This window comes from Tachypleus tridentatus, unplaced genomic scaffold (genome assembly GCF_004210375.1).
Source record: "Tachypleus tridentatus isolate NWPU-2018 unplaced genomic scaffold, ASM421037v1 Hic_cluster_2, whole genome shotgun sequence".
Classification (NCBI taxonomy): domain Eukaryota; kingdom Metazoa; phylum Arthropoda; class Merostomata; order Xiphosura; family Limulidae; genus Tachypleus; species Tachypleus tridentatus.
In genome coordinates this window covers 18,329,471-18,355,926 of record NW_027467782.1, presented here as the reverse complement: position 1 = coordinate 18,355,926, position 26,456 = coordinate 18,329,471, and the positions used below count along the sequence as shown (strand labels likewise).

The 26,456-nt window shown below is 32.2% G+C and overlaps 2 protein-coding genes and 1 long non-coding RNA gene across 8 annotated transcripts in view; 1 reads left to right on the top strand and 2 right to left on the bottom strand.

Annotated features, from left to right (window-relative positions):
- Positions 1–26,456, bottom strand: part of LOC143242211 (uncharacterized) — a 558,288-nt gene that overhangs the window by 334,125 nt on the left and 197,707 nt on the right. The window lies entirely within an intron of this gene.
- LOC143242727 (uncharacterized) lies at positions 2,611–13,761 on the bottom strand. 6 transcript variants are annotated; one of them, XR_013023175.1, is made up of 5 exons: positions 13,279–13,761; positions 8,107–8,180; positions 7,572–7,636; positions 3,799–3,864; positions 2,611–2,668 (listed from the first exon to the last, which is right to left on the bottom strand). It is a non-coding gene; the product is annotated as an uncharacterized LOC143242727 (long non-coding RNA). The 6 variants fall into 6 exon arrangements; XR_013023176.1 differs by having other exon boundaries at positions 7,572–7,607; XR_013023172.1 differs by lacking the exon at positions 7,572–7,636.
- LOC143243236 (uncharacterized) lies at positions 15,843–23,241 on the top strand. The gene is made up of 6 exons (XM_076487086.1): positions 15,843–16,209; positions 17,921–17,986; positions 18,174–18,227; positions 19,326–19,401; positions 19,838–20,051; positions 22,656–23,241. The coding sequence occupies exons 1-6, from the start codon at positions 15,843–15,845 to the stop codon at positions 22,971–22,973; spliced, it is 1,095 nt and encodes a 364-aa protein (XP_076343201.1). The 3' UTR covers positions 22,974–23,241.

Below are 26,456 nucleotides of genomic sequence, written 5' to 3'. Positions count from 1 at the left end.
TTGTATGGGACAACATATAACAAAGGTAACTAAACATACAACTTTCATCAATAGTATCAGATCTTAAAGGTACAAACATAAGGACTAGGTAACATCCAAACATACAACTTTCATCAATAGTATCAGGTATCTTAAGGACAACATATGACTAGGTGACTAAACATAACTTTCATCAATAGTAGTACTGTGGTATTTTAAGGACAACATATAACTAGTAACTAAACATACAATTTTCATCAATAGTATCAGGTATCTTAAGGACAACATATAACTAGGTAACTAAACATACAACTTTCATCAATAGTATCAGGTATCTTAAGGGACAACATATAACGAGGTAACTAAACATACAACTTTCATCAATAGTATCAGGTATCTTAAGGACAAATACATAACTAGGTAACTAAACATACAACTTTCTCATCAATAGTATCAGGTATCTTAAGGACCATATATAACTAGGTAACTAAACATACAACTTCTAATAATAGTAATGTATCTGTATGACAAATATATGACTAGGTAACTAAACACATAACTTTCATCAATAGTATCAGGTATCTTAAGGACAAATATATAACTAGGTAACTAAACATACAACTTTCATCAACAGTATCAGGTATCTTAAGGACAACATAACTAGGTAACTAAACATACAACTTTCATCAATAGTACTTGTATCTTAAGGACAACATAAGGACTAGAAAACTAAACATACAACTTTTCATCAATAGTATCAGGTTTCTTAAGGACAACATATATAACTAGGTAACTAAACATACAACTTTCATCAATAGTACTGTGGTATCTTAAGGACAAATATGTAACTAGGTAAACTAAACATACAACTTTCATCAATAGTATCAGGTATCTTAAGGACAACATATGACTAGGTAACTAAACATACAACTTTCATCAATAGTATCAGGCTCTTAAGGACAAATATATGACCAGGTGTAACTAAACATACAACTTTCATCAATAGTATCAGGTATCTAAGGACAACATATAACTAGGTAACTAAACATACAACTTTCATCAATTAGTATCAGGTATCTTAAGGACAATATATAACTAGGTAACTAAACATACAACTTTCATCAATAGTAATTGCGGTATCTTAAGGACAACATATATAACTAGGTAACTAAACATACAACTTTCATCAATAGTATCAGGTATCTTAAGGACAACACATGACTAGGTAACTAAACATACAACTTTCATCAATAGTATCAGGTATCTTAAGGACAACATATAACTAGGTAACTAAACATACAACTTTCATCAATAGTATCAGGTATTTTAAGGACAACATATAACTAGGTAACTAAACATACAACTTTCATCAATAGTATCAGGTATCTTAAGGGCAACATATGACTAGGTAACTAAACATACAACTTTCATCAATAGTATCAGGTATCTTAAGGACAACATATGACTAGGTAACTAAACATACAACTTTCATCAATAGTATCATCTTAAGGACAACATATGACTAGGTAACTAAACATACAACTTTCATCAATAGTATCAGGTATCTTAAGGAGACTAGGTAACTAAACATACAACTTTCGTATCTATAGTATCAGGTATCTTAAGGACAACATATGACTAGGTAACTAAACATACAACTTTCATCAATAGTATCAGGTATCTTAAGGACAACATATGACTAGGTAACTAAACATACAACTTTCTCTCATCAATAGTATCAGGTATCTTAAGGGCAAACATATAACTAGGTAACTAAACATACAACTTTCATCAATAGTATCAGGTTTCTTAAGGGCAACATATAACTAGGTAACTAAACATACAACTTTCATCAATAGTATCAGGTTTCTTAAGGACAACATATGACTAGGGTAACTAAACATACAACTTTCATCAATAGTATCAGGTTTCTTAAGGGCAACATATAACTAGGTAACTAAACATACAACTTTTCATCAATAGTATCAGGTATCTTAAGGACAACATATGACTAGGTAACTTAGTATCAGGTATCTTAAGGGCAACATATGACTAGGTAACTAAACATACAACTTTCATCAATAGTATCAGGTATCTTAAGGGCAACATATGACTAGGTAACTAAACATACAACTTTCATCAATAGTATCAGGTATCTTAAGGGCAACATATGACTAGGTAACTAAACATACAACTTTCATCAATAGTATCAGGTATCTTAAGGACAACATATAACTAGGTAACTAAACATACAACTTTCATCAATAGTATCAGGTATCTTAAGGACAACATATGACTAGGTAACTAAACATACAACTTTCATCAATAGTATCAGGTTTCTTAAGGACAACATATGACTAGGTAACTAAACATACAACTTTCATCAATAGTATCAGGTATCTTAAGGGCAACATATGACTAGGTAACTAAACATACAACTTTTAAGGTGGCTATATGTTTTCATTTTCCTTTTTTAAAAATCAAAACATGCATAATAATTATTGGAAAGACTAACAATTTATAATAAAGCAGTATAATAGTGACATTTAAAATTAACTTTGATTACTTTTATGTTCCACTTACTTTTCAAGCAGAACTACAGCAACTTGTGGGTTTACCCTTCAATACTTACTATTTTCTTGTCCATAGTCATGAAAGTAGGTTGCCCAGTCCCATGTCATGAAAAGATCTAGAAGTTATAAGAAAATATAACTAGAAAAATTCTACAAGAAAAATTCCAGTGCACCAAAATAAAGTAAACTGTTATATGTAAATTAATTAACAAAAATTACAAGAAGAAGGAATTGTACACCGTAAGTCAGAAAGTAATAATAAGAAATCAGTTTTAGTGAAAGGAGACTGATGGACTCTGTGACTAAACTAAAATAATTGGAAGATGTGATATCGAAAAATATATGCAACTATTTTACATAGTGGAGTTTCCACAGTTAATACATCTTTAATTATATTTATTTGTTTGTTTTTGAATTTCATGCAATGCTACACGAGGGCTATCTGCATTAGCCATCCCTAATTTAGAAGTGTAAAACTAGACAGAAGTCAGCTAGCTATCCCTAATTTAACAATGTAAGACTAGACAGAAGTCAGCTAGCTATCCATAATTTAACAGTGTAAGACTGGAGGGAAGTCAGCTAGCTATCCCTAATTTAACAGTGTAAGACTGGAGGGAATTACGTACTTTACATTCACACTTAGACACAACTAGCTATCATCTGATCTTAACATTAGTAACGGAAGGTATATTTAATGGGCTAAATATAAGCATTGGGTGTAAAACATTATTGTAACAAAGGCTTAGTTGAAATGCTACTCCACTGAAACCCTTGGTAATTTTTATCTTACTTTTGTCTATACCTCAATGATAATAAATAACTGAAAAAAATATAAATAAAATGCTATCTAACTTATCATGGTGCAATAAGTGAGCCTAGGGTATTATTTGTTTTATAATTAAGCTTAAAAATGTACTGTGCAATAACTTACTCTAAGCTCAATAAAGACAAAATATCAATTCTAAATCTAAATAATTTCTGAATTAAATTGTTTTGTTCTATCACCAAAGTTAACAAGAATAAAAACAAACCAATATGTATATTAAACATTCACAACATAAATACCATAGTTGACCTAACAATATCAATTGGTAGTTTTGTTACAAAACAATGATATAAATTGTAGACCATTACTATTAAAACAAAGAAGCATGACACAAACTGTTTATTATATATATTAACACCAGAGGGACATTTAGAGTGTTCCTTCTACCACACACATTATACTCTTTAACACTGTAAATACCTGACAGCCATAAAGCTTCTTATTTCCAAAGAATGCAACATGTAGATCTTCAATGATTTCAGTTTACTAAAATGTTTAGTTAAAATAAAGTTATTTCAATTTTAAGTCCATCTCATGCTACGTTTATCATTTTATAAAGTACTTAATAACTTTATGTTTCATGAAAAATTCAAAATCTTCCTATTAACAGTAAGCAGCGCCAATCTTTATACATATACTCAAAAAGGTGATATACAAAACTAACTTTTATCTCTGTATTTCTATAGACTGATGGAACTTTTAGGTGAATAGGTCTATTCAGATACAAATAACTATTTTGAATCTATTCAATGTTACACAGCGTGGCTTTCAAATGCATTTCTAAACTTTTGTAAAAGAAATAGCAATAACTAACATACTGAGCAAGAGCAAGAATTTAAACTGAACAAAATACACTATTCGTTTCAAGCAGGCTAAACTAGCCTAACAATCTTTTGACTATTTATGTACATGTAAAACATGGGAAACTGAATGAGTGTTTAAATCTTTATCAGTACTACATATAACCCAATAAAGGTGACATAAAATATCTTAACTCAATTGACTATTCTTTTTTTAGGATAATAAAGAGCAATGATTAGTAGGGCACATTACAAGTACAGATGTTGATGTCATTTATGTCAATAATAACAGAAGACATTCCTGTCATGTTTAGATGTACATAAAAAAATGTGTGCATTACATGAAAGATGGCAGTGACAACAGTTAAAAGATGTTAAAACAGGTTTCACAGAATGGAAAATACAAAAATAAAAGGAATGGGAATTACAGAAAATGATAATGTAAAGAAATATATAGGAAACAATACTAATATATGGAAAATAGAAAAATGAATAAAATACAGGTGATATTAGTATATAGGAAACAATTCTAATATATGGGAAATAGAAAAATGAATAAAATATAGGTGATATTAATATATAGGAAACAATACTAATATACGGGAAATAGAAAAATGAATAAAAATACAGGTGATATTAATATATAGGAAACAATACTGATACATGGGAAAAAGAAAAATGAATAAAAATATAGGTGATATTAATATATAGGAAACAATACTAATATACAGGAAATAGAAAAATGAATTAAAATACAGGTGATATTAATAAAAAATAAAAATAAATTACAAAGTTGTTTTGAAATTTTTTTAAGAGATGCACAAAGGTCATTAATTCTAGGACTAAGAATGATGTCATACTGTTATAGATTTTAACAGTGCTATCCAATAAACATCCTTTATTTCTTTCTAAAAGTGGAAAAATTCACAAATAACAATGAGCAGTTATGTTGAAACTTGAGAAAATTAAATAACTTTAAACAATATCAAACCTAATGAAGGGCAGTTGCTTGAAACACTAGTTAAATAATGTAACTGTTTTTGTCCTTTTTGTAACTTTAGGTGTTTATAAAAACAATATTTCTTTTGTGAAGTAAGAGAGGATTCCATATACCAGCACAGTGCTTCCTTGTACCTAGAAAAGCATGAGACCTGTACAAGTAAAACTTTATACAACCTTCCCTAACAATGGCTAGTGACCAATAAAAGCCAGCCTATTAACCTGAGACACACACAAGATCATCCTCTAATACAAAGAAAAAGCAATATGCAACAAAATTCACATAATACAAATTTGAAACTCCCTTGAGTTAAAAAAGAGAAAACAGACCTCCATAATGGTCACTGAATATTAAAACTATATATATATATATATATATATATATCAACCAGTCTCTGCATCAAGAAGACTAATAATTGATTTTCAGCCATGACCACTAAATAAATAGTTTTTTGAAATTTCCAAGAATATGGAAGCAGATTATTAGTCAAAACACAGGATAAAAAGTAATGAGTAACTAATATCTAGTAGTTAATAAAAAAAAAAGTTCTCAATTAACAATCAGACAGAAGTGACCATACAGGTTACTAACTATGACAGTTCATGGGCATCAGAACTATGGGATGAACTAGACATATACAAAAACTTGTTCACCATTTACCATTCAGATAACTAGACTAGACTGATGTTTCAGGCAAGACTAAGAAAAGAGGATTCTAAAGTATTCTAGAGATGTTTCTCAAGCAAATTAGAATGACCAAATACAAAGTTCACCAAAATAATTATAGCAGAAGTAAACAATCTGATTAACAATTACTTTGAAATTCTTTTAAAGCCTGTAGAAAGGTCTAGTGATTTAGTCAACAGAAAAAATATAAAAAGAGAATAAAAGCAAATAACTTCATGAAGAAATCACAATTCCAAGAATTACGTGACAAAATAAGTCACTCTCACTTACAGCTGTGATAAGACATGTAACTGGATTCCTCGAAGTTCAAGAGAGCGAAGTCAACAAAAAATGTATCAATTACAAACATGTGTGACATTTATAATCACAAGTACAAATGCCATAAATACATTGACAGATGTCACTGACAATGAATGTGAATCTCGTGTATATATTTGGTTCCCAGATATATAAAAAGTGTTCTTGACTGAAGCCAACAGGCAAAAAATTCCAGATTAAAATGCACACAGAAGTATTTAAATGACATGGTCTTAAGTATTCACATCAGAAACTCAATGATGAGTAGTGTTGATAAACAAAATAACACTGAAATTCATATCTGTTTATCTGATCAGAACAGCAGCATTTTAAAATTAATGTATATGCAAATTACTGAATTATGTACAAAAATTAAACATCTTTACAATCCATGCATGTGAATGAAATTAACATTATAGTATATAATTTAATGTTTATGTTATCCAAGTTTTAATTCTTTGTTACAACAGAAACATTTAAAATAAATAGTTTGCTCACATAGTTTGCTTGTCACATGATCCAAGTTATATAAAAAAAAAATCTCCAATTTAACAGAAACTGACTAAACACATAAGCTCGCAATGCATACAACTGTCAAGATGCCAATGTGTTTTACATGTCCTTTGAGACATACGATATATGCAGTCTTAGAACTGAATCCACTGAAAAACAGAAATAGATTTTACAGCCTTTATGGGTGCTATGCCAATCTTCTATACATTGGAAACAAATTTATGATGTACAAGTAATTAGTTAATACAAATGTACAAAGCTGTTATAAAGAGCTCAGTGTACACTCCACTCCATCAACAGTTATTATGAAATTGGTGAACAGTTTTTGTTCTAAAGTAGAAGTAACAGCCTGCAGTACTATTGTCTACAGCACTTACAGTAGTTTGTTACCTCAAAATGCTATAGTTAGAGACAGTTGAACTATACTTAAATCTAATTTTTATATTTTAGTTGACTATGTATAATTTATGTTTTAAAAATCATATATGAGTGATTTAATGGTTTTTATAAGCTTAACTTGTTACATGGATTGTGAAAGCTTTATAAACAAGATGGTATCCATAACAGCCATCCTGTTTTTGCAACACATCTATGTCGGAAATTTGTCAAAATAACTTCTTCATAAAAGGCCTATTGGTATCAGTTAACATATCAGAATAAATAGTGACAAAGAATTTTAAAGGATAATTAAAAATAAACTATAAATGAAAAGATAAAGACGTTAAATTACGAATATGTGAAAAGATGACTATACTAATAAATTTCTATAAAGATGTAAAAGGTATGTACACACTTTTTATTTGTTAATTTGAAAAACATTTCCCTGCACTCTCTGTTGATGATGATAGAGTTAGTAATACAGTGCATAAAAGAGAAAATAAAGTTCAAATATTTACCTTAAAAAACAGCAATTGATGTTCATTTATGAGGTTCTAGAGGTTATGCAAATGAAATGTAAAAACTGTAAGGTAAAAAGTATTCTTTACATAAAAATTACTTTGCATGTGAACTACTCAAGAGTCCAAGTGTAAATAACTACATTAAATAATGAATTTTTATTAGAAAAATCCAAAAAATATTTACAAAATAAAACTTTTGCTGAAACTACTTACTTTAATGAAAGTTTGTTATCAAGTTTTAAGGAAATAATTTCATTAACTAGTTTCATTTTTGAAAGGCATTTCATGAGAGTTGCATACTTTTCTTCCTATGAGCATATATCATTCTACAAGGTTTAATGTCTTCCATAATGTAACTGTTAATTACATATCTATATACATAATGTATGCCTATGTTACATACGTATACAATATTAATGACTATTCTACAGCAACCACATAAAATGTATTTAGTCCAAAAGCAATGTTTACATTACTTGTAATATCTTTTAATATGAACTTAAATAGTAGACTTTTGTAAAGGTTTACTAACCTGCCTAAGATCAGCAAAGCACATCTGGAGTGCACCTTCTTCAAACCCTCTAACAGGTTCTGAATTAGCAAACACTATTGAAGACAAAAAAAACTCAGTTTAGTTTATATCCATTAGTGAATAATTATTATCTGTATTTGTTTTGAAGGCCTTAACACAAAATATTTGGATTGCCAACACAATTCAGTTTTATTGAAGCATAAAATGCTGTTTTGTTTTTGTCTTTGATCTGCTTAAACATAGTCTAGAAAGTCAACATCCAAATGTAGTGCAGATTGTGTGATAAGTTTATCAAAATGTGTGGAATAAGATTGACCTCATTTTGTAGAAACTTACTACAATGAAAGAAGTATTTTCAATAATGCATTATTATGGCCATCAAAACTGAACATGATTTACAATGAAATAGTTCCAAGGGCAGCAGGAAGCGTGAAAGTTGTTCTTAAATGATAAATTAACCCTTAAACAAATAATACTGTGTAAAAGTATTAAGTATTCTGATTATTTACACAACTGAAAAATAAATAAGAACAAAACTACAATAAGAATTTCATTAATTAATCAACAACAAAAATAAATCTCTTCACAGAAAACTAAATCTCATTAAAAAAAAATACAATTCCTAATTGACCTAAAACTTTAAGAAGTTAATTATTCTTGGGTATCTTTGAAATTAGATTTTGATAAAAATGGTTTTATGTTTCAGATGTGGTTTAAATAAACAGTTTCAATTTTAAGGTAATAACATTAAAGTGTGATGGTCCATAAGGTACAAATTTTCCAAACTCTTAAAATTTCTTGATTTGCATATATTGTGTTAACCTTATTTCCCCAGATGTTAAAAGCTTTAAAAATAACAACAAAAGCACTTTCAATTTTGTCCATAAATCATCTATAAAAAAGATCATAGCATAATGTGTATGCTAAATGACCAATTTCCATCTTCAATCATTGTCTAATTCAGCAGAAATACCTTTGTTGTAATATATGGAAAATAGTCAAGTAAGGAAACTGTTATTGTATTAAAGTCTATCTTTATACTGTGCTGTTTGTGTCCCAGGAACCACAGAACTTACATTACACACATTTTGCACCTCACTACTATAACAACTGAATAACACAAGCAAAACCAGGTTAATATATGTGATTCATCCTCACTGTCAAGCTGAATTCAGAAAAGTACACCTTACTTAAAAGATGGGACTAAATATTTGTCCACAGAAAACCATCCTTTCCTTTTCACTACTGGCTTACATTATACATTATATCTTATTAGTATGATAAAGCTGACTTAAAACTATAAAATGTTCAAAGTTGCATCACCTACTTCAATCTTTTTCACATCATCTACCTTTGTATTAAACTCACTGACTCTTTAATATTTTGGGATCTTCTAGAAATTTTTCCCTCCATCCAGGATATTTTGTGGCCTCCAAATTAACAAGTTTGGACTGAGAGATGCCTTGGGTCTCTTTTACAACTGGATGATATATCCATATCGAGGCTTACAATATAAAATTGGATATAAGTAGCCTTGTTAATTTGGAGGCCAAGAAAATATACTGGAGAGAGGAAAATTTCTAGATGATCCCAATTTTCATGAAAATATAGGTGATTTTCAACAAAATAAGATATTAAGCAGGGCAACAGTGAAAGTTATGTTTCCTATACTGAAAATGTATTTCATATAACTAGTCTCATTTAGTGCTGCCCTTTATGTGACAAAAAAAGGAAGAAAAACATGCCACAAGTATTTTTCCTCCCATCCTTTGGAAATCACTCATTTTAATGTCTCTCATGCAAATTATCATGGATAATCCTCCTCAAAGGAAAGTGCTATACACTCATTATACGTGCGACTTCCTCTATTCAGTTCTATCAAATTACTGTTTTGAGTTTTAGTGGAGAATTGAATCACTCATTTTGAGTGGAGAGGAAGTACATTTTATGTATAGAAAAACTAACTTCTAAAATGGTACATCAGCTGTGCTTATATAATCAGATAGAATCACACACTGAATTGGTGCAAGGGAAGAAAAGAAGCACCCTTTGGAAGAGTACAAAGGACACACCTTGAGTCTAAAGAATTAGATATGATGACATGATGTGGGAGACTACACTATTTCTAAACCAGCCATACTCTTCACCAATCTGGGAAATGTGTTATATATTCTGGTAGACAAAAACTGAGAAGTAAATCTAATTAGTATTGGAGAAAAATGGAAGTGTTTCCAGACACAAAGTGGCTAGGGCATGATAAACTGTACTTGACAAGTCAACTACATCCAAAATCTATGCTGCTGGAGACTGACACAGATAGAGAGGGTGGGTGTAGAATGAGGATCATACCATTTTCACTTAAAATTAATGAGACCAGAAGGGATATCAAACATCTGACTCCTGAAGAGAGCATATGTTAAGAACGGAAAATGGTATATCAATTTTGAAAACCTGATGTCCTGGATTGAGAAAATGTATATGAAAGAGAAATTGACCAGAACCAACCTAAGACAAATAACATCCTCAGAATAAGCTACACAAAAGACAGTTGAAGGGAAAGAACCAGAACAATCCCAAGTTCCTCCACCATGCTGTATCAAGACGATTGTAAGACGAAGGCACCTACTGTTTGTAGGCCCTACCAGCCATATAAGTTAATCCAAAAATTAACTTTTAAGGAAAATTTTCATGGACCTATAGTTTTCATAGGCCCTAGGCACTGTGCCTAATAAATAATTCAGCCCTGCCTCTACAATACAGATAAAGTATAACTGAAGAAGGAAGTCAAACATCCATACTACAATGTGCAAAAACTTATGTATTTTGCTTTTACTCTATATCCAAAATCCAGCCAATGGATTTTCATCTGGGACCAGGATGATGAAACCCAACCAAACGAGTTAACTGCAATTTGAGGTCTCACTCCTTTGGTCTATATATATGATGTCATCTACACCAGCAGAAAACCACTTCCCTACCCTGCACTGAATTGTAGATATTTTATGCCATTAAACAATTCAGGACAATGCCCCACAGTGACTTGGAATTGAAAATTGATAAGGACACCCAGCTCCACTAGAAAAAAAGGGAGTGTGATATGTGGTGGAAAGTTTGGAAATATGTCAACACCTCAGATAGTGAAATAGGTGACCATGAAACTGTTTTAAAGTAGCCCAAGCTGATTTATTCAATATAAGGCATGGCAGGATAGGCAGCTATCACATTCTGTTTTACTCCTGTAGTCCATGATTGGTACAGTCTGGGATGGGTGTATTTGTGAAGCACTTTGTTGCAAAGTTAATCCTCAAGCAACCTTGTTGAATACCCCATCTCAACAGTGTGCACTGAATGGCCATGGAATATATTTAGGTGCGTATACATGGCAGAAAAGTGTGGATTTTAAGGTTAAAGAATACTTGATCAGGCAACATTTGCCATAAAGTGTGATCCAAACAGAGAATTACAATGAGAATGGAAATAAGACCTCTGAAAATGTAGAAAAGATGAAATATAACTTATCCAGGCTTGTTGTCACATGGAAGTCTAAAGAATAGTCACAGGTGGAAGACAACATCCTGAAGAGGAAGTAAAAAGCCTATGCAAATAATGAGAGAGAAACATATCACATGTAGTCCATATGCCTAAGAATTTCCTCTGACAGACAATGAAGATGCGATGCCAGAGAAAAGGTAAGATGCCTAATTTGATGAGAAGACACCTGGAGCAATGTATGGGAGGATAAAGAAACATAGGAATAAACCAACCAAATCAAAAGTTGAACCCATATGGTGGAAGGAGAAAAATCACAAACAGAAGATGGTTTCTAAGGGATAAATAGGTGGAAATGGAAATCATGAATACAACAATGAAGAGCACATACAGGACACAGAAGGCCAGGAAATGGAAGGAAGGGAAATTGGAGTAACCATATCTAGCAGCCAAGATTTTATGGAGGAAATAATAATCTGGATAAATAAAATATGTTAAATGATAAAGAGTATATGAAACATTAACAGCAAATAAATCAGACTGCCAACATCCATAAGCTAATAGGAGAAAAAACACCCACCAAGGGGAGAAACAATTTCATTATAAAACAAAAAAAGGAGACTGAGAAATTGACTGAAAGACTATGACAGATAGCCAGTCTTCAGTTTTAATAACAACAAACAGCTGGAATAGAAACTGTGAGAAAGATGATTTCTAGATTCAATGGTCTTGAACTACCTCCGACAGAAGCTGGCTGTTAATGGGATCCTGAGGAAGAAGAAAAGAAATGGATATCTGTGATAAAAAGAGGAAGGTAAAGGAAGCATAGGACATGCCCAAATAATCCACCAATCTGTGGTGAAACATTGCCAAAGGGGAAGAAAGTCACACAACTGAGCTCCCATCCAGTTATCAACTGGTACTGTTGATATTATGATGATCTACACTGAAAAAAACACCTGGAAAGAGGAACAGGTAAAAGCTGGGAAGCACTAGGACGGGAAACAGGAATAGGGGCTTCTTCTTGATTCCAACTGTGGCAAATGAGCTACCAAAATGAAAGGGTAGAGTGTTGATGCAGGTGTTCCCAGCATGCATTTCCAAAGTGTCTGGAATACGTTTGAAAATATACTAAGAAACAGAGCTACACATGATTCCCTAAGTGGGCAGCAAATAAGTCTGACAGAAGGCTGCATTTTGACCCAGTATGTTTCAACAACAGAAAAATTATGTATGCAAGGTGAGAGTAGAGAATGGAAAATGAGTCATCTTAGAAGTAACAAAGGAGAGGCTGTTTCTCAAAAACCTCAGGATTTTGGTACACAGTATCTGAAAGTAAATCTATGATAGATAAATACCACAAAAGTAAGGATAAGACAGAGGCATGGGTTAAAAGCACTGGAAATCATGGAGTACTCCCAAATTGGTAAAATAGATTCCAACACCTGTGAGTCTTAAAACGGATAGGCTACTTGATGGTTCGTCAAACAAACTATCCACAGCACATAGGAAGCAAGACATGCTGGAACTCTCAACCAATTATGAAGTAAAATGCTTTGTATGAACCCTAATAACCAAAGAAAGTGGGAAACTGAATAAGGTAAAGAAGAACTAAGAACTATCATACAACAAAAAAGGATGAGGATTGTAGGAAATCATAAAAAAGGATAAAACATCACATACCTGAGGCATCATATCTAAATACGCAATATTAAACCGAGCTGACTCTGCAGGAGGTGTATAGGGAAACATGAGAAAATCCTGTGGTGGGAAAAGGCTATAAAAATCTTTCTCGGAATGAACAGGTTCAGATTGTTCATGAGGTGAATAACTTCAAGAGAAAGTGGCTGACTCACAAAACGATCAGTCTCTCATTGAATAATTGCAGATTATTCCATTAACAGGGTTGCTTGCACCTCCAGGCAAAGTTACAAAACCGGCACTCTGTGCTCTATCTACCTCACGAGCTTCATAAGCACTCACGAATTTTTCAAAAACAAACATGTACAATATTATATCAACTATACTTTGCCTTACGGTGAAAACGTTTTCTAAACTGATAGAGTGTGATCACAATTAATTATACTTGTGAGAAGACATTGGTAGTAGGCCTGTGATGTTATTAACTCTACGATTTTTCTATTCAGCCCCCTAGGTATCTTCATGGGAGAAAATAAATAAATTTCTTTGTCTTGTAATTCTGTTCCAACCAGTATGTAAACAGTTTGTTTATGATGCTTTCATTTTTTAATAATTTAACTCAAATTGGAGAAACTTAAGGGAAGAATAGAAACTTTTTAAATTCCCTATAAAATCCGAGATCTTGAAACATGCATGGAAATAAACCATATTCGAGAGGTAAAAATCATCAAATCTCATAATTTTGATGTTTTATAACTGTCATAACAATATCACTTTAGTAATAATCGGAAAGTACGCGTTGAATGATTTTATTCACTATAATTCAAGCCAATGTTTTGCTGTTGAACTGAATGACTGTCGTATATGGGACCTTGTATGATACACTTGTATCAGACGAAGGACTTTGATTATTGATGAGTGTTTTTGATACATTTATCCATGTTACACAAACATATTCTATGACTGTTTTTATGTTATATAGTGTGGTATCCAGTTTAATTTTAAATCAAAGTAACCCCTATGATTTTTTTTTATATTGTTTGTTTGTTTTGGAATTTCGCACATAGCTACTCGAGAGCTATCTCTGATAGCCGTCCCTAATCTAGCAGTGTAAGACTAGAGGGAAGGCAGCTAGTCATCACCACCCACCGCCAACTCTTGGGGTACTCTTTTACCAACGAAAAGTGGGATTGACCGCACATTATAACGCCACCACGGCTGGGAGGGCGAGCATGTCTGGCGCGACTCGGGCGCGAAACCGCGATCCTCAGATTACGAAGCGCACACCTTACCGCGCTAGGCCATGCCAAGTCCTTTTGTATTGTTACTTGTAATAGAGTCACGTTTAGATATAACTGTAATATTAATATATTAATTTGTTTTCTTTTTGTACGATTTTGTAAATAATATGACTTGTATTTTGTGCGCATTTATTTTAATTCTCCACTTACTGCAGTTAAAATTCTATACTGTTTAGTAGTGGCCATTTCTTGCTGTTATATGTTTTTCGGCATTCTTCCAGACTGCAACATCACCTGTGAATTGCAAGATAAAAGTGTGGTTTGAGTCTTTCAGAGGCTTGTTTTTAAGTTATGTAATTTACCTGCCAGGCGAGTTGTTTGAACTATTTTCACAACAATAACTGTGATTATTTAGCAAGTATTATTGTGAAACAACAATACTTTATTTTGAAATAAAAATAACGTAAACATTAGGTTTTTTCACACATTTTTGAATTTGTATATTTTAAATTCAAATCAAAGCTGTTTAAAAATGGAATTGTGGTTTCTGTAGCCTCATCATAAATTTCACACCTTTAGTTTCTGTATTTTGTCAGCTTTTAGTGTTTAATCCGTAACTTTATCAGCTTTAGTGTTTAATCCGCAACCCGTAACTTTTATGATATATTGTTTGTGGTGTTTCTTTGTTGCCTCTAAGCATGTTGTGAAACAACAATATCTTATTTTGTAATAAAAATAACGTAAACATTAGATGTTTTTTTCACACATTTTTGAATTTGTATATTTTATATTCAAATCAAAGCTGTTTAAAAATGGAATTGTGGTTTCTGTAGCCTCATCATAAATTTCACACCTTTTAGTTTCTGTACTTTGTCAGTTTTTAGCGTTTAATTCGTAACTTTTATCAGCTTTAGTGTTTAATCCGGAACCCGTAACTTTTATGATATATTGTTTGTGGTGTTTCTTTGTTGCCTCTAAGCATGTTGTGAAACAACAATATCTTATTTTGTAATAAAAATAAAGTAAACATTAGATGTTTTTTTCACATATTTTTGAATTTGTATATTTTAAATTCAAATCAAAGCTGTTTAAAAATGGAATTGTGGTTTCTGTAGCCTCATCATAAATTTTACAACTTTTAGTTTCTGTACTTTGTCAGCTTTTAGCGTTTATTCCGTAACCCGTAACTTTTATCAGCTTTTAGTGGTTAATCGGTAACCCGTAACTTATATGACATATTGTTTGTGGTTCTTACGTCATTACAATATTTATAATATAACAATGAAACAGTATCTTAGCAACACAGATAATTAGGAGACATTTTGTAAAACGTTTAACATACTACTGCAAGGATAAGATATAGAGATGGTGAAGTTCTTTTTCAAAACATTGCTTTTTATGGCATTATATGCTGTAATTACAGCAGTGCCTGGGCACATAAAACTTAAATCTGAAAATATTATACTTGGCGCCCCACAGGTTATTCCATGTGTCCCTGACAACTATAAGATCAAATGTTATACCTTTGATGTTTTCAGGTATTATTGGTTTGGCCCATACGGTGTAATAGAAACAGATGACGAGAAAATTCGGGTAAACAAAGCCACGGGTGATTTGATGATTGATAAATTTGATATTTCTGATGCCGGTGCTTATAAGTGCATTATTGAATACTCAAGAAACTGGGAGATAAAAGCACACAAACCAATTTCCATCACTCATTTCTTGGAAGGTAAATGCCTATAAGAATCGATTTTGGTAGTGTTTAGAAGTTAAAAAAAAAAAACACTTTATATTATGAATCGGATTCCATCCATTTTTACTACAATTTATGTAAAGTGTTATAAGTTCGATATATATTTAATGATTGTACATTAATTTTCCAAAATCCATGAAATCACCTTTCCAACTACCCACATACAGCTCACCGCCATTGTTTCCGCGTTAAACCTGAGGTGTTAAGACGTTGAAAATCAAACTTGTCTGGATATAAATTTATCATTACGAAATAATTTTTGGTTTATTATTATTATATACAATAACTAAATACATATATATATATATGAATAAATGTAATCAATAGCATTACACAATTAATGAAATTAGACATTCCGTGAAGTCAGAAAACGAGATAACCTTATGTTAGAAATTAGAAAGGTTTTGTTGTTTTCTTTACAAGTCATAGAACAAATAAGTTTAAAAAATCAAAAGTGTTGAATGATTTCTTTAATCGTCTGTGAAAATATTGAAATTATAAAGTGCTACAGTGTTATAGCAGAAAAATGTTTCTTTTGTTACAAACACACAGCCAAGTTCTGGTATTCAGAGACATTGTTTAGCCACTTTTCACATCCAAGCGATGAAACAATACATTCTTATCATTTGAAATAAGAAAGTTTGAAGAGCTTATTTCATTAACTATATCTGTTACTGAGCATATCTTTAATTCTGATCTGGGTAGACATCTTCATTTGTTGGAAGTTAATATTAAACACGTCACATGTTAATGAAAAAAAAATTCAACAATAAATACAGCACTGCGTGTTGTTTATTCGCTATTCCGTAAAGCAGAAAAAACACATGATTTCGTTAATAATTTTAATTTTTTTAGTTTATGTTCTTTCTCACGCTTCACTTTATTTTCCGTTCAGTCATGTTATATAAATTTTTAATTACGATTGTTTGTTTTTGAATTCCGCGCAAAACTTCACAAGGCTATCTGCGCTAGCCGTCCCTAAGTTAGCAGTGTAAGACGAGAGGGAAGGCAGCTAGTCATCACCACCCACCGCCAACTCTTGAGCTACTCTTTTACCAACGAATAGTAGGATTGACCGTCACGTTATAATGCCCCCATGGCTGAAAGGGCGAGCATGTTTGGTGTGATTGGGATTCGAACATGCGACCCTCAGATTACGAGTCGAATGCCTTTACACATCTGGCCATGCCGGGCCTTTAATTACCAAAATTTGCGTTTTTCATATAGCAAAGCTTCAAAGAGATATCCGCTGTACCTACCGAGGGGAAATCGAACCCTCAACTTTAGCATTGTAAATCCTTATTTATTATTAATTATGAAAATACATTGATTTGAAACTTCCTGTGACTTACGATACAGTAGATAAAGAACAAGATAAGCCATCAACTATATTTGTTAGATTTTGTTTATACCTTACAGGATTTCCAGTGTATGAGCTTTCAAGAAGAAAAGTAGTTAATAATTTGTTATGAGCCTAAAGTGTCATATCAGGTCAAAAATTCCCCTAGTGGCCCAGCAAAATGTCTGCGTGCTTCCAATGCTAGAAACCGGGTTTCGATATCCGTGATGGGCAGAGCATAGATAGCCCATGATGTAGTGTTACGCTAAATTCCAAACAAACAGTGCAAAATATTATTTCTTATGTCAACAATACTTGAACTACAAAAAATCGTATACTTTATTTTAGCATGCGTACAACCTAGTGAAAACCACCAATGTCCTGAAGGATTCACACTGAGAAATAACCTGTGTTGTAAGTTGTGCTTTCCTTTAAAGCGTTTATATGTGTGATCAGTATTTGTGAATTCTAATTTTTAAATAAATCGAAAAAAGGAAAAACTGTTTTGAACAAACTAAGCAGTAAATTAGTTATTATATACTTCATCCATTATTTTATTTTTAATTGTTAACATTGTTTATATTTCAAACTTTTTTCTTAGATCCAAGTCAAACAGAAACGGAGGAAGAAACATACGTTCCTTCTCCAAGGAAAAGTGAGTTATGCTACATATAAAATTATGTAAAACGTACCTTTAACGTGAGACAATATGTGTGGAAAGGTTGGTGACAAAATGTCGTGATGTAAAAATATTACTGTGACGATGTTTGTGTTGACGCGTGTTGTTCTTTCTTCCCATTAAATTTCTTCATTCCCTCATTCATGAAGGTAAAAAATGTAGAAAGGTGTGAAGACCCGATCTCTTATAATATTCCAGTACATTGTGGACATTATTTTCTATTCTAAATAATAAATCTCTTACCATTTCACCACTCATAGTAACTTAGGTAAAACATGATTCACCAAACCACGTCTATCATTCCCACTAATTCACTGTTCACAGTTTGAGCTTTTCTGTTGTCTGAAGTAAGTTTTTGGACCAGTAATTGTATGTCATAAGTATTTTTTTCCTCCTAGTGTTGTTGTATTATTTAAACCTTGACTATTTTAGAAAAAACTGGTTGACTAGAGCAGAGTTTTAGATTTGTTTACAACAAAACGACCGTCCATGTACTTTAACTTTGAATTGTTACCGATAGTTTTCCAATATATTCTCTTTCGTTTGTAGTTCATTTACACACTAATTACAGATTTCTTTGAATAGAGAAACATATAAACAGTATTCAGTTTACAAATTGCTAGTAAGTCAGTGTCAACAATCATACATCCTTGGAAGTCTGAGAACTCGTCACTTTTGCATTGTTACGAATATATATATCTGCTGTAATGGTGGTCAGTCATGTGACGCATCAAATGATTATCCTGATTTGATATGAAAACACAGTCAGTGTATTTGGTTGTCATAAGATATGATAAGTTAATATCTTTACTTGGATTATCAAGGAAGAAAGTAAATCTAAAGTGATACTTTACACTTCTTTACCCTTAATGTTTTATCCATGTGCATTAAACTTATACGTGTTTGAATAAAGAGTGGAACTTCTTCGATTCCAGTAACTTAGAACGCTGTGGTTATCTTGTTATTTTCACTGTAAATATACTAAATGAAACGTAGCCTCCTCCAATACTATCATATAACAAAAACAAATTGCACTAAACTAACTTTCTTTTAACTTGTATTTTTCCATTTCAGCACCATCCATGTTAGAATATCCGATTCCATTGGTAACTGCTGCAGTAGGAGTACCACTATTGTTCATTTCTTTAAGGCAAGAACAAAACAGTATTTTTTTATGTTTTGTTGAATAGATCTTAATATAATTTCTATGTTATTAATAGTTGAACCATGTGTGTATATACTTAATAATGAATTTATAGGGGCTGAGAAATAAAAAAAATGTTAGTTACTTTATTTTAATTAGAATGATAAATAATCAAAAGGTTACAAACGCTTGCATTAATAAGAAATAAGTAAGGAGAAATTAGCATCATTAGTTTACAATAAAGTGTATTTTAAGTGTGGAGATTCACTTAAAGCTTAAATTGTGGATCACTTTTAGGAGAGAACGTCTCTGTGGCTGTCGTTGTTAAATATTATTATTTCTAGATTATAATTATATTCCATTTTAATTGACATAACACTAATGTACAAATAACAGTCAAATTAAATCATCTATGTTATTTATTCGCGCTTTTCTTTTGTAGTGTCATTATTTGGAAGTGCAATTCTTGTGGATGTGAAGCAGTAAAATCAGCTAACACAGAAGACCATACAAATAAAGATGACAGAACAAAAATTAAATATTCACTTGTACCACAAAAAGATGAAGATCAGACTGTTATTAGAAACGAGAAGAGAAAATGTAAAAGTGTAAAAGAGAAGAGGGCCAAAAAAGTCCAGAATTTTCATCTTCCTAAAGTAAGTATTGTGATAACGGGAAATGTCATCACATTTCATACCGAGTGTCTGGGACTTACAACGCTAGAAACCGGCTATCGATAGTCGTGGTGGGTAGAGCACAAATAGACGAACATAAGAAGAATGTAATATACCTTCAGTCACATATATTTACTTACTTTCTATACATTTTATGCTAGTGTTCTGCGTGAAGTTTAGACACCGTTATAAATATAATGTATTAAGGCTATAAACTTCACACTCCAATCTTCCACCTTATAAGAAACGTTTAAATTTAATGGTATCGATTTTTAGAAGGAAATTGCAGTCGGTTTAAATGGATATTTGATAACAAGCTTCTAGAGACGTTATGTGTAGATATATACATGTAATACAGGTTTCTTCTTTATCATTGCAGCCATCTCAAAACACTTTTGAAATTGTTGTACTCTATTGACTCTGTTTATGAGTTATGTGTTTTCACAATTATTGCGCTATTGACACAGTTACGAATGAATCTTAACTTGGTATAGGAATACAACAACTTTATGCCATGTCGCTTAGCAACAAAAGTACAACCTGATATTCTTGTTCATCTATGTACTCAAAGTATAAAGTGAAATGTATGAACAACAAAATTGTAAAAAATTACATATTTTCTACTGTATTAACATTTGGGAAGATGTATGAAAGATGCTTCTAATATGGCCATTTTAAAACGGCCATTTTAAAAGCTATTTCAAATTATAGTTCTAAGCCCGCTACGGGGAAAGGAAGGCGTTTTATCAGTATTTTATCTCATGGTTTTCATTGAATTGGTCATATATAAGGGAGACAATTCTTCATGTCGTTAGATGACTTTTCATTAATTATGAATTTACGTAAATTCCGTCCAGGGGACCAGTACTTGTGCTAGTTTTTAATAATATTTTCTTCATTACCATTCAAGCCGTCTCCAAACCTTTAATAAATGTTTATTCTATAGATTTGTACTGTATGACTCTGTTTATGAGTCATTACCTCGTAAAGTTGGCTCTCACTCATTCCATTTAGTAGTAGAGAGACATATATATATATGATGTATAATGTGAGGACTTCCATCCTTCATATAATACAATTGCTAATTTAGTAGTGTAAGACTAGAGGGAAGGCAGTTAGTCATCACCACCCACCGCCAACTCTTGAGCTATTCTTTTGCCAACGAATAGTGGGATTGACTGTCACATTATAATGCTCCCAGAGGTATGACGGAGATTCGAACCCACGACCTTCGGATTACGAGCCGAGCGTCTTAACCACCTGGACATGCCGGGACATTTATATTTGCTTATTTTCTTTTGCTGTTTAACAACCCGGCATTAGCCAATTTTCTTTGCTTGGATAACTGTAGAACTTTGATGTTTCTTATCTGATGTTCAAACACCCCTTTCGTCATGCCAAAATTTTAAACAGCAGAAATTCTCTAACAAGTTGACATTTATGCTCGCTAGAAACTTTCTAATTAAAAACACTGGACTCATTTACGCACCACATAGAGTTTAAAAATGTATTTTATTTTACTTTTTATGAAGCATCATTATTATCGTGTTTGTATTGTTCTTGCGTTTTAGTTCAAATCGATATTGATGAATTTCGCAGCGCCATCTCGATGTTAAACTGCTTCCAAACAAATATTAAAATATTCGAATTTTAAATACAAAGGCACCTGTAGATTAAAGACATCTGGTGCAGTCCAGTAATACGACCGAATACTTATAACTCTAATATTCTGGTATTAATACTCTTGGTGAGCAGACACAGATAGTTTTGTTTGTTTGTTTTGGAATTTCGCACAAAGCTACTCGAGGGCTATCTATGTTAGCCGTCCCTAATTTAGCAGTGTAAGACTAGAGGGAAGGCAGCTAGTCATCACCACCCACCGCCAACTCTTGGGCTACTCTTTTACCAACGAATAGTGGGATTGACCGTCACATTATACGCCCCCACGGCTGGGAGGGCGAGCATGTTTAGCGCGACGCGGGCGCGAACCCGCGACCCTCGGATTACGAGTCGCACGCCTTACGCGCTTGGCCATGCCAGGCCCACAGATAGTCCGTTTTGAAGTTTTCTGATAAAAAAACCAACAAAAACAACGTAGAGTGAAATTCTCGATAATTGCAGCAACTAAATTAAAATATACATCACGCAATTTATCATTCTCAAAAGTATAGTTGTTAGTACCAACGTTTTTTTATTTCAATTTCTTTTTCAGTTTGATTATTTTTGAAATTCTCAAATTTCTAATAACGCTTGTTAGTAATTGTTTACATTTTATTCTGTTTAGTACTAGAAAAATATGATACTTTCTACAGAGTTTTTCCCCAAAGTAAAGTGGAAAATATTTCGATATGCATAAGATAAACATTCCCTTCCCTTTTTACTTATTAGAAATCAATTTATAGAGTCAATTAGTTTGCTCAAAATTTGGATATTTCAATAAAAGTGTTGTTCGGAAACGTATTTTAATTGAGATCCACTAAATTGATATAGCCCAGTTATCGGTAGTTTCATTGTATTAATTTCCAAGAGGTAATTTCTATATAATGATAACTAACATCAACCTATCCTGATTCTTGTTATTTTTAGAGAGAAAGAAAGGCGAATGTTTTTACCAACAGGAAGGACATCCAAAATAGTAATGGCTCAAATGAAATAACAAACATTATCACGAGTCTTGAAGGATCACATACAAAATATTTTATACCAACACAGCCTCATAAATATCAACCAATAATTTCATATATATCAGAAACTCTGTTAACTGAAAGGAAAAAGGTACCTTCACATTGTAGACGTAACAAAAAATTTAAGAAATATAAATCAAAGAGACCTCTTTACTTCAAAGAACTGCGAGATTTGTTTCATGAAAGGAAATCATCAGAGTCAGAGTGTTCCGACGACTAGAGTAGAAAGAAAAATTGAGAAAAGTAAGCCCCTGAAACATATTTAGATCTACAAGAATTTTTTGACAAGTGTTTAACTGAATTAGAAAGCCAGATGGAAGACAACAACAGAAGAACTTCTATGATCGGACGATTTTCTTCACTAATAAGAGACAGTGGAACTCGATTTATGTTTTCTTGTCCCGAATTTTCACAAACTTCACATCGATAAAAAAATTAAAATAAAATGTATGTAAATAGAAAATAAAAAGTTATAGAGTATTTAAAAATTGTCTGTTTTTTCGCGTTAAAAATACATGTTTGTTTCAAAGAAAATGATTATTTATTACAGAGGCTTTATAAATTATAACTTCACTGTAGACACACAAGTTGGGGAAAAAATGATTTCAAATTAGTAATTAATATTTTTTGGATATACAAAACTGTTTAGTTTAAGAGTTATTATTCAATTTATTTGGTGAGTTAATATTTATTGATTTAAAAAAAGTGATTATTTAAGTTTGGTTACATAACGTGGCAAACAAACAAACATTCCACGTTATACAAACAAACTTAAATAATCACTTTCAACACTCTTGCTATGATTTTTTGATAGCCCTCGAGTAGCTTTGTGCTAGCCGTCCCTAATTTAGTAGTGTAAGACGAGAGGGAAGGCAGCTAGTCATCACCACCCACCGCCAATTTTTAGGCTACTCTTTTACCAACGAATAGTGGGATTGACCGCACATTATAACGCCCCACGGCTGAAAGGGCGAGCATGTTTGGCGCGACGGGGATGCGAACCCGCGACCCTCAGATTACGAGTCGCACGCCTCAACACGCTTGGCCATGCCGGGCCCAACGTTGTAAGAGTCATACATAGTGTGAGTCAATTATTGACGCCAAGTTACTCGATTCTACTGTATTTTCGATGTTTCCTCAAGTTTGTATTGTTACACTCAAACGTCATTGCGTAGTTTACAGAAAGTTTGAGGCCTCAATGAACAATTTATAAATATATGGGCTACCAACCAACTGTGAGCTAGATTGAGAAAAATTGTTCTTTTCTCAGAAAATTAGTCAATGAGAGAAAACGTGAAGTTAGCTGGTGTGAGAACAATTAACCATATCGAGCGATATGATAAAGTTAGTTTCAAAGTTTAATAAATATAATAATTTGTATTGTAAAAGGAGGATCTATATTAATTGAACCATTCTCTGTGGGTTTTGATGAGAAGTAGACAATTTTTTAAAGTTATGATACAACTGTTGTAACCCATGTTGTAACTCAGTAAGTTACTGAGTGAATAATCTACTAATAGTACTGTGAGTAAAAGTAAGTACTGTGAGAAAAATAGTTTATATTGTCAATGATATTCTTAAGTAATTGAATCAGCCCAACTGGATATTTGAAAATAAACATTAATTATTTAGAGTTTTGGATACAACTGTGATATTTCATGGTGTAAATAATTTTGTACATACGTTTGTCTTGTTTTGAAGAGATTATTATTTAAAACAAAACTGGTAGTTGACTAAAAACAGGAGTCTACCAAAGGTTACATGGGGTTAACAGACAAATGGGTAAAGAAATGTTATATTTGTTATAAAATATGTAACGTTGCGAAAGAACGGAAGTCCATTACCAACAAGCAACAGCAGAAATCTCAGTATAAAGCTGCTATAGCAACTTCTATAGATGGTGTTGTTAAGAAACTAGAAAGTTTGACTGTCAGCATAGATGCTTGGATTTAGGTAATGTTTAAAAATATTTTCTCATAAAAATAACTGTATAAATTTGCAATACAAGTAGAATAGTTAACGTCCATTGAAACTCCTATTATTGTTTAAATTGTTATTGAAAAACATATAATTATTATAAATACCGAAACTTAATATATATTTTATGATTTTGGAGTTAAAGTTTCTTTCTTCCGATACTGTGAAAGAATAATCCAATTGTTCAATTAATGAATTTATAATGGAAGTTGAACCTTTTAACAGAATTGTGGAGAACAATGTAGTAACGTCAATTGTTGGTCCATTCTTTACTTGTACAACATAACTTGACCATTCTAACCACTTACTGTTGTATATACTTACAAAAAAAAAAATCACTTGACCCTTCCAACCCTTTCCGTTGTTTCAATTAACAATAACATTTTCTACCTAGAAAATGAGAACCAAACGACAGAAAGATTAAAGGTAAACAAAACCATAACGCTATCTTCAAACCTATTTCTGATAATAGAACAATAATTTAAGTGGACAAAGTCAAATCCCCTAGTGACCCAGTGTCATGTCTGCTGAATTAAAACGATGGAATCCAGGTTTCAAAAGTCAAACAAAACAAAGTCAAATAAAACTTAAATGAACGTCGTAGTTGCAATTGGCATAAAATAATGATACATTAAATATATTTTTATTCATAAATACTTTGAGTTAGTAATTGACCATTGTCGAGAAACTTTGTAGTTAAGCACAAAACTACACAACGTGTTCTGACCATTACATGTATCGAAACCTGATTTTAGCGTTGTAATGCAGACATACCACTGTGCTGCTAGGGAATGTGTCGAAAACATGTAACTTTTTTATATGCACACAGTGAAACTATTAATCACTTTTCCCCATATTTGTTGATGTTTGAAGTATATGATTACTTTTCGATGCTAAATGTATACAATTATTATAGTTTCAATGTTGATGATACAATAGAACTACAGTTCTTTTCAAATCAGACCGTTGATTCCTTGCACCATTCGTTACATTAATTAAACGAGTTAAACTGTATTAAGTTTGAGAGCTTGCAACAATCAAATCAATTAATGAATCGACGCATTGAGGCAGCAAGGTAGCTATAGAAGTAATCAAGATAAAGGAGACATTTGATTGGTGCGTTAAGGTCTTTGTGAATCATGACAGAATCTTAGAGTTCCACGGTGAGAGTGAATATTTTATATTAGTTATAAAAACACACAAAAATGAAATATTTGTTTTTGCTAGTCAAGGTCTTCGTATTATTTGCACCAATAGCAACACATTAATGACACTTAGTGAAAGGTTTAAATTGCTCACACTCGGTGATGAAGTGAGTAATTATCTGGTCTTGTGGAAACCAGTCTCTCACGTGAGGTTCTAAAGTAGTAAATGCTTAGAACTGAATCATGTAATAATGCCAACTGGTTTTGTTGCACTTGGTTGCACAAGGTACAAGAATGACCTTTAAGAATAATGTGGCTGCTGCACGTAACACAATCATATTCCTGTTACACCCTTGTGCAAATTAATTGAAAGAAATGGTCATTTTACAATATTTTCAGCATGGCGGCCGGTGTTGGCTCGATGGACCCGCTGATTTCCTTTAATACTCATTTTTTCACACAGACGGCGTAATTAGCTATGTTTTGCAGTACGGTCGATCTATTTTTGGGATATATGACGAAATTTTGAGGAATATTACGCCATTCGAAATTGCGTTAGACTTTCTTAAAAAATGAGGCTA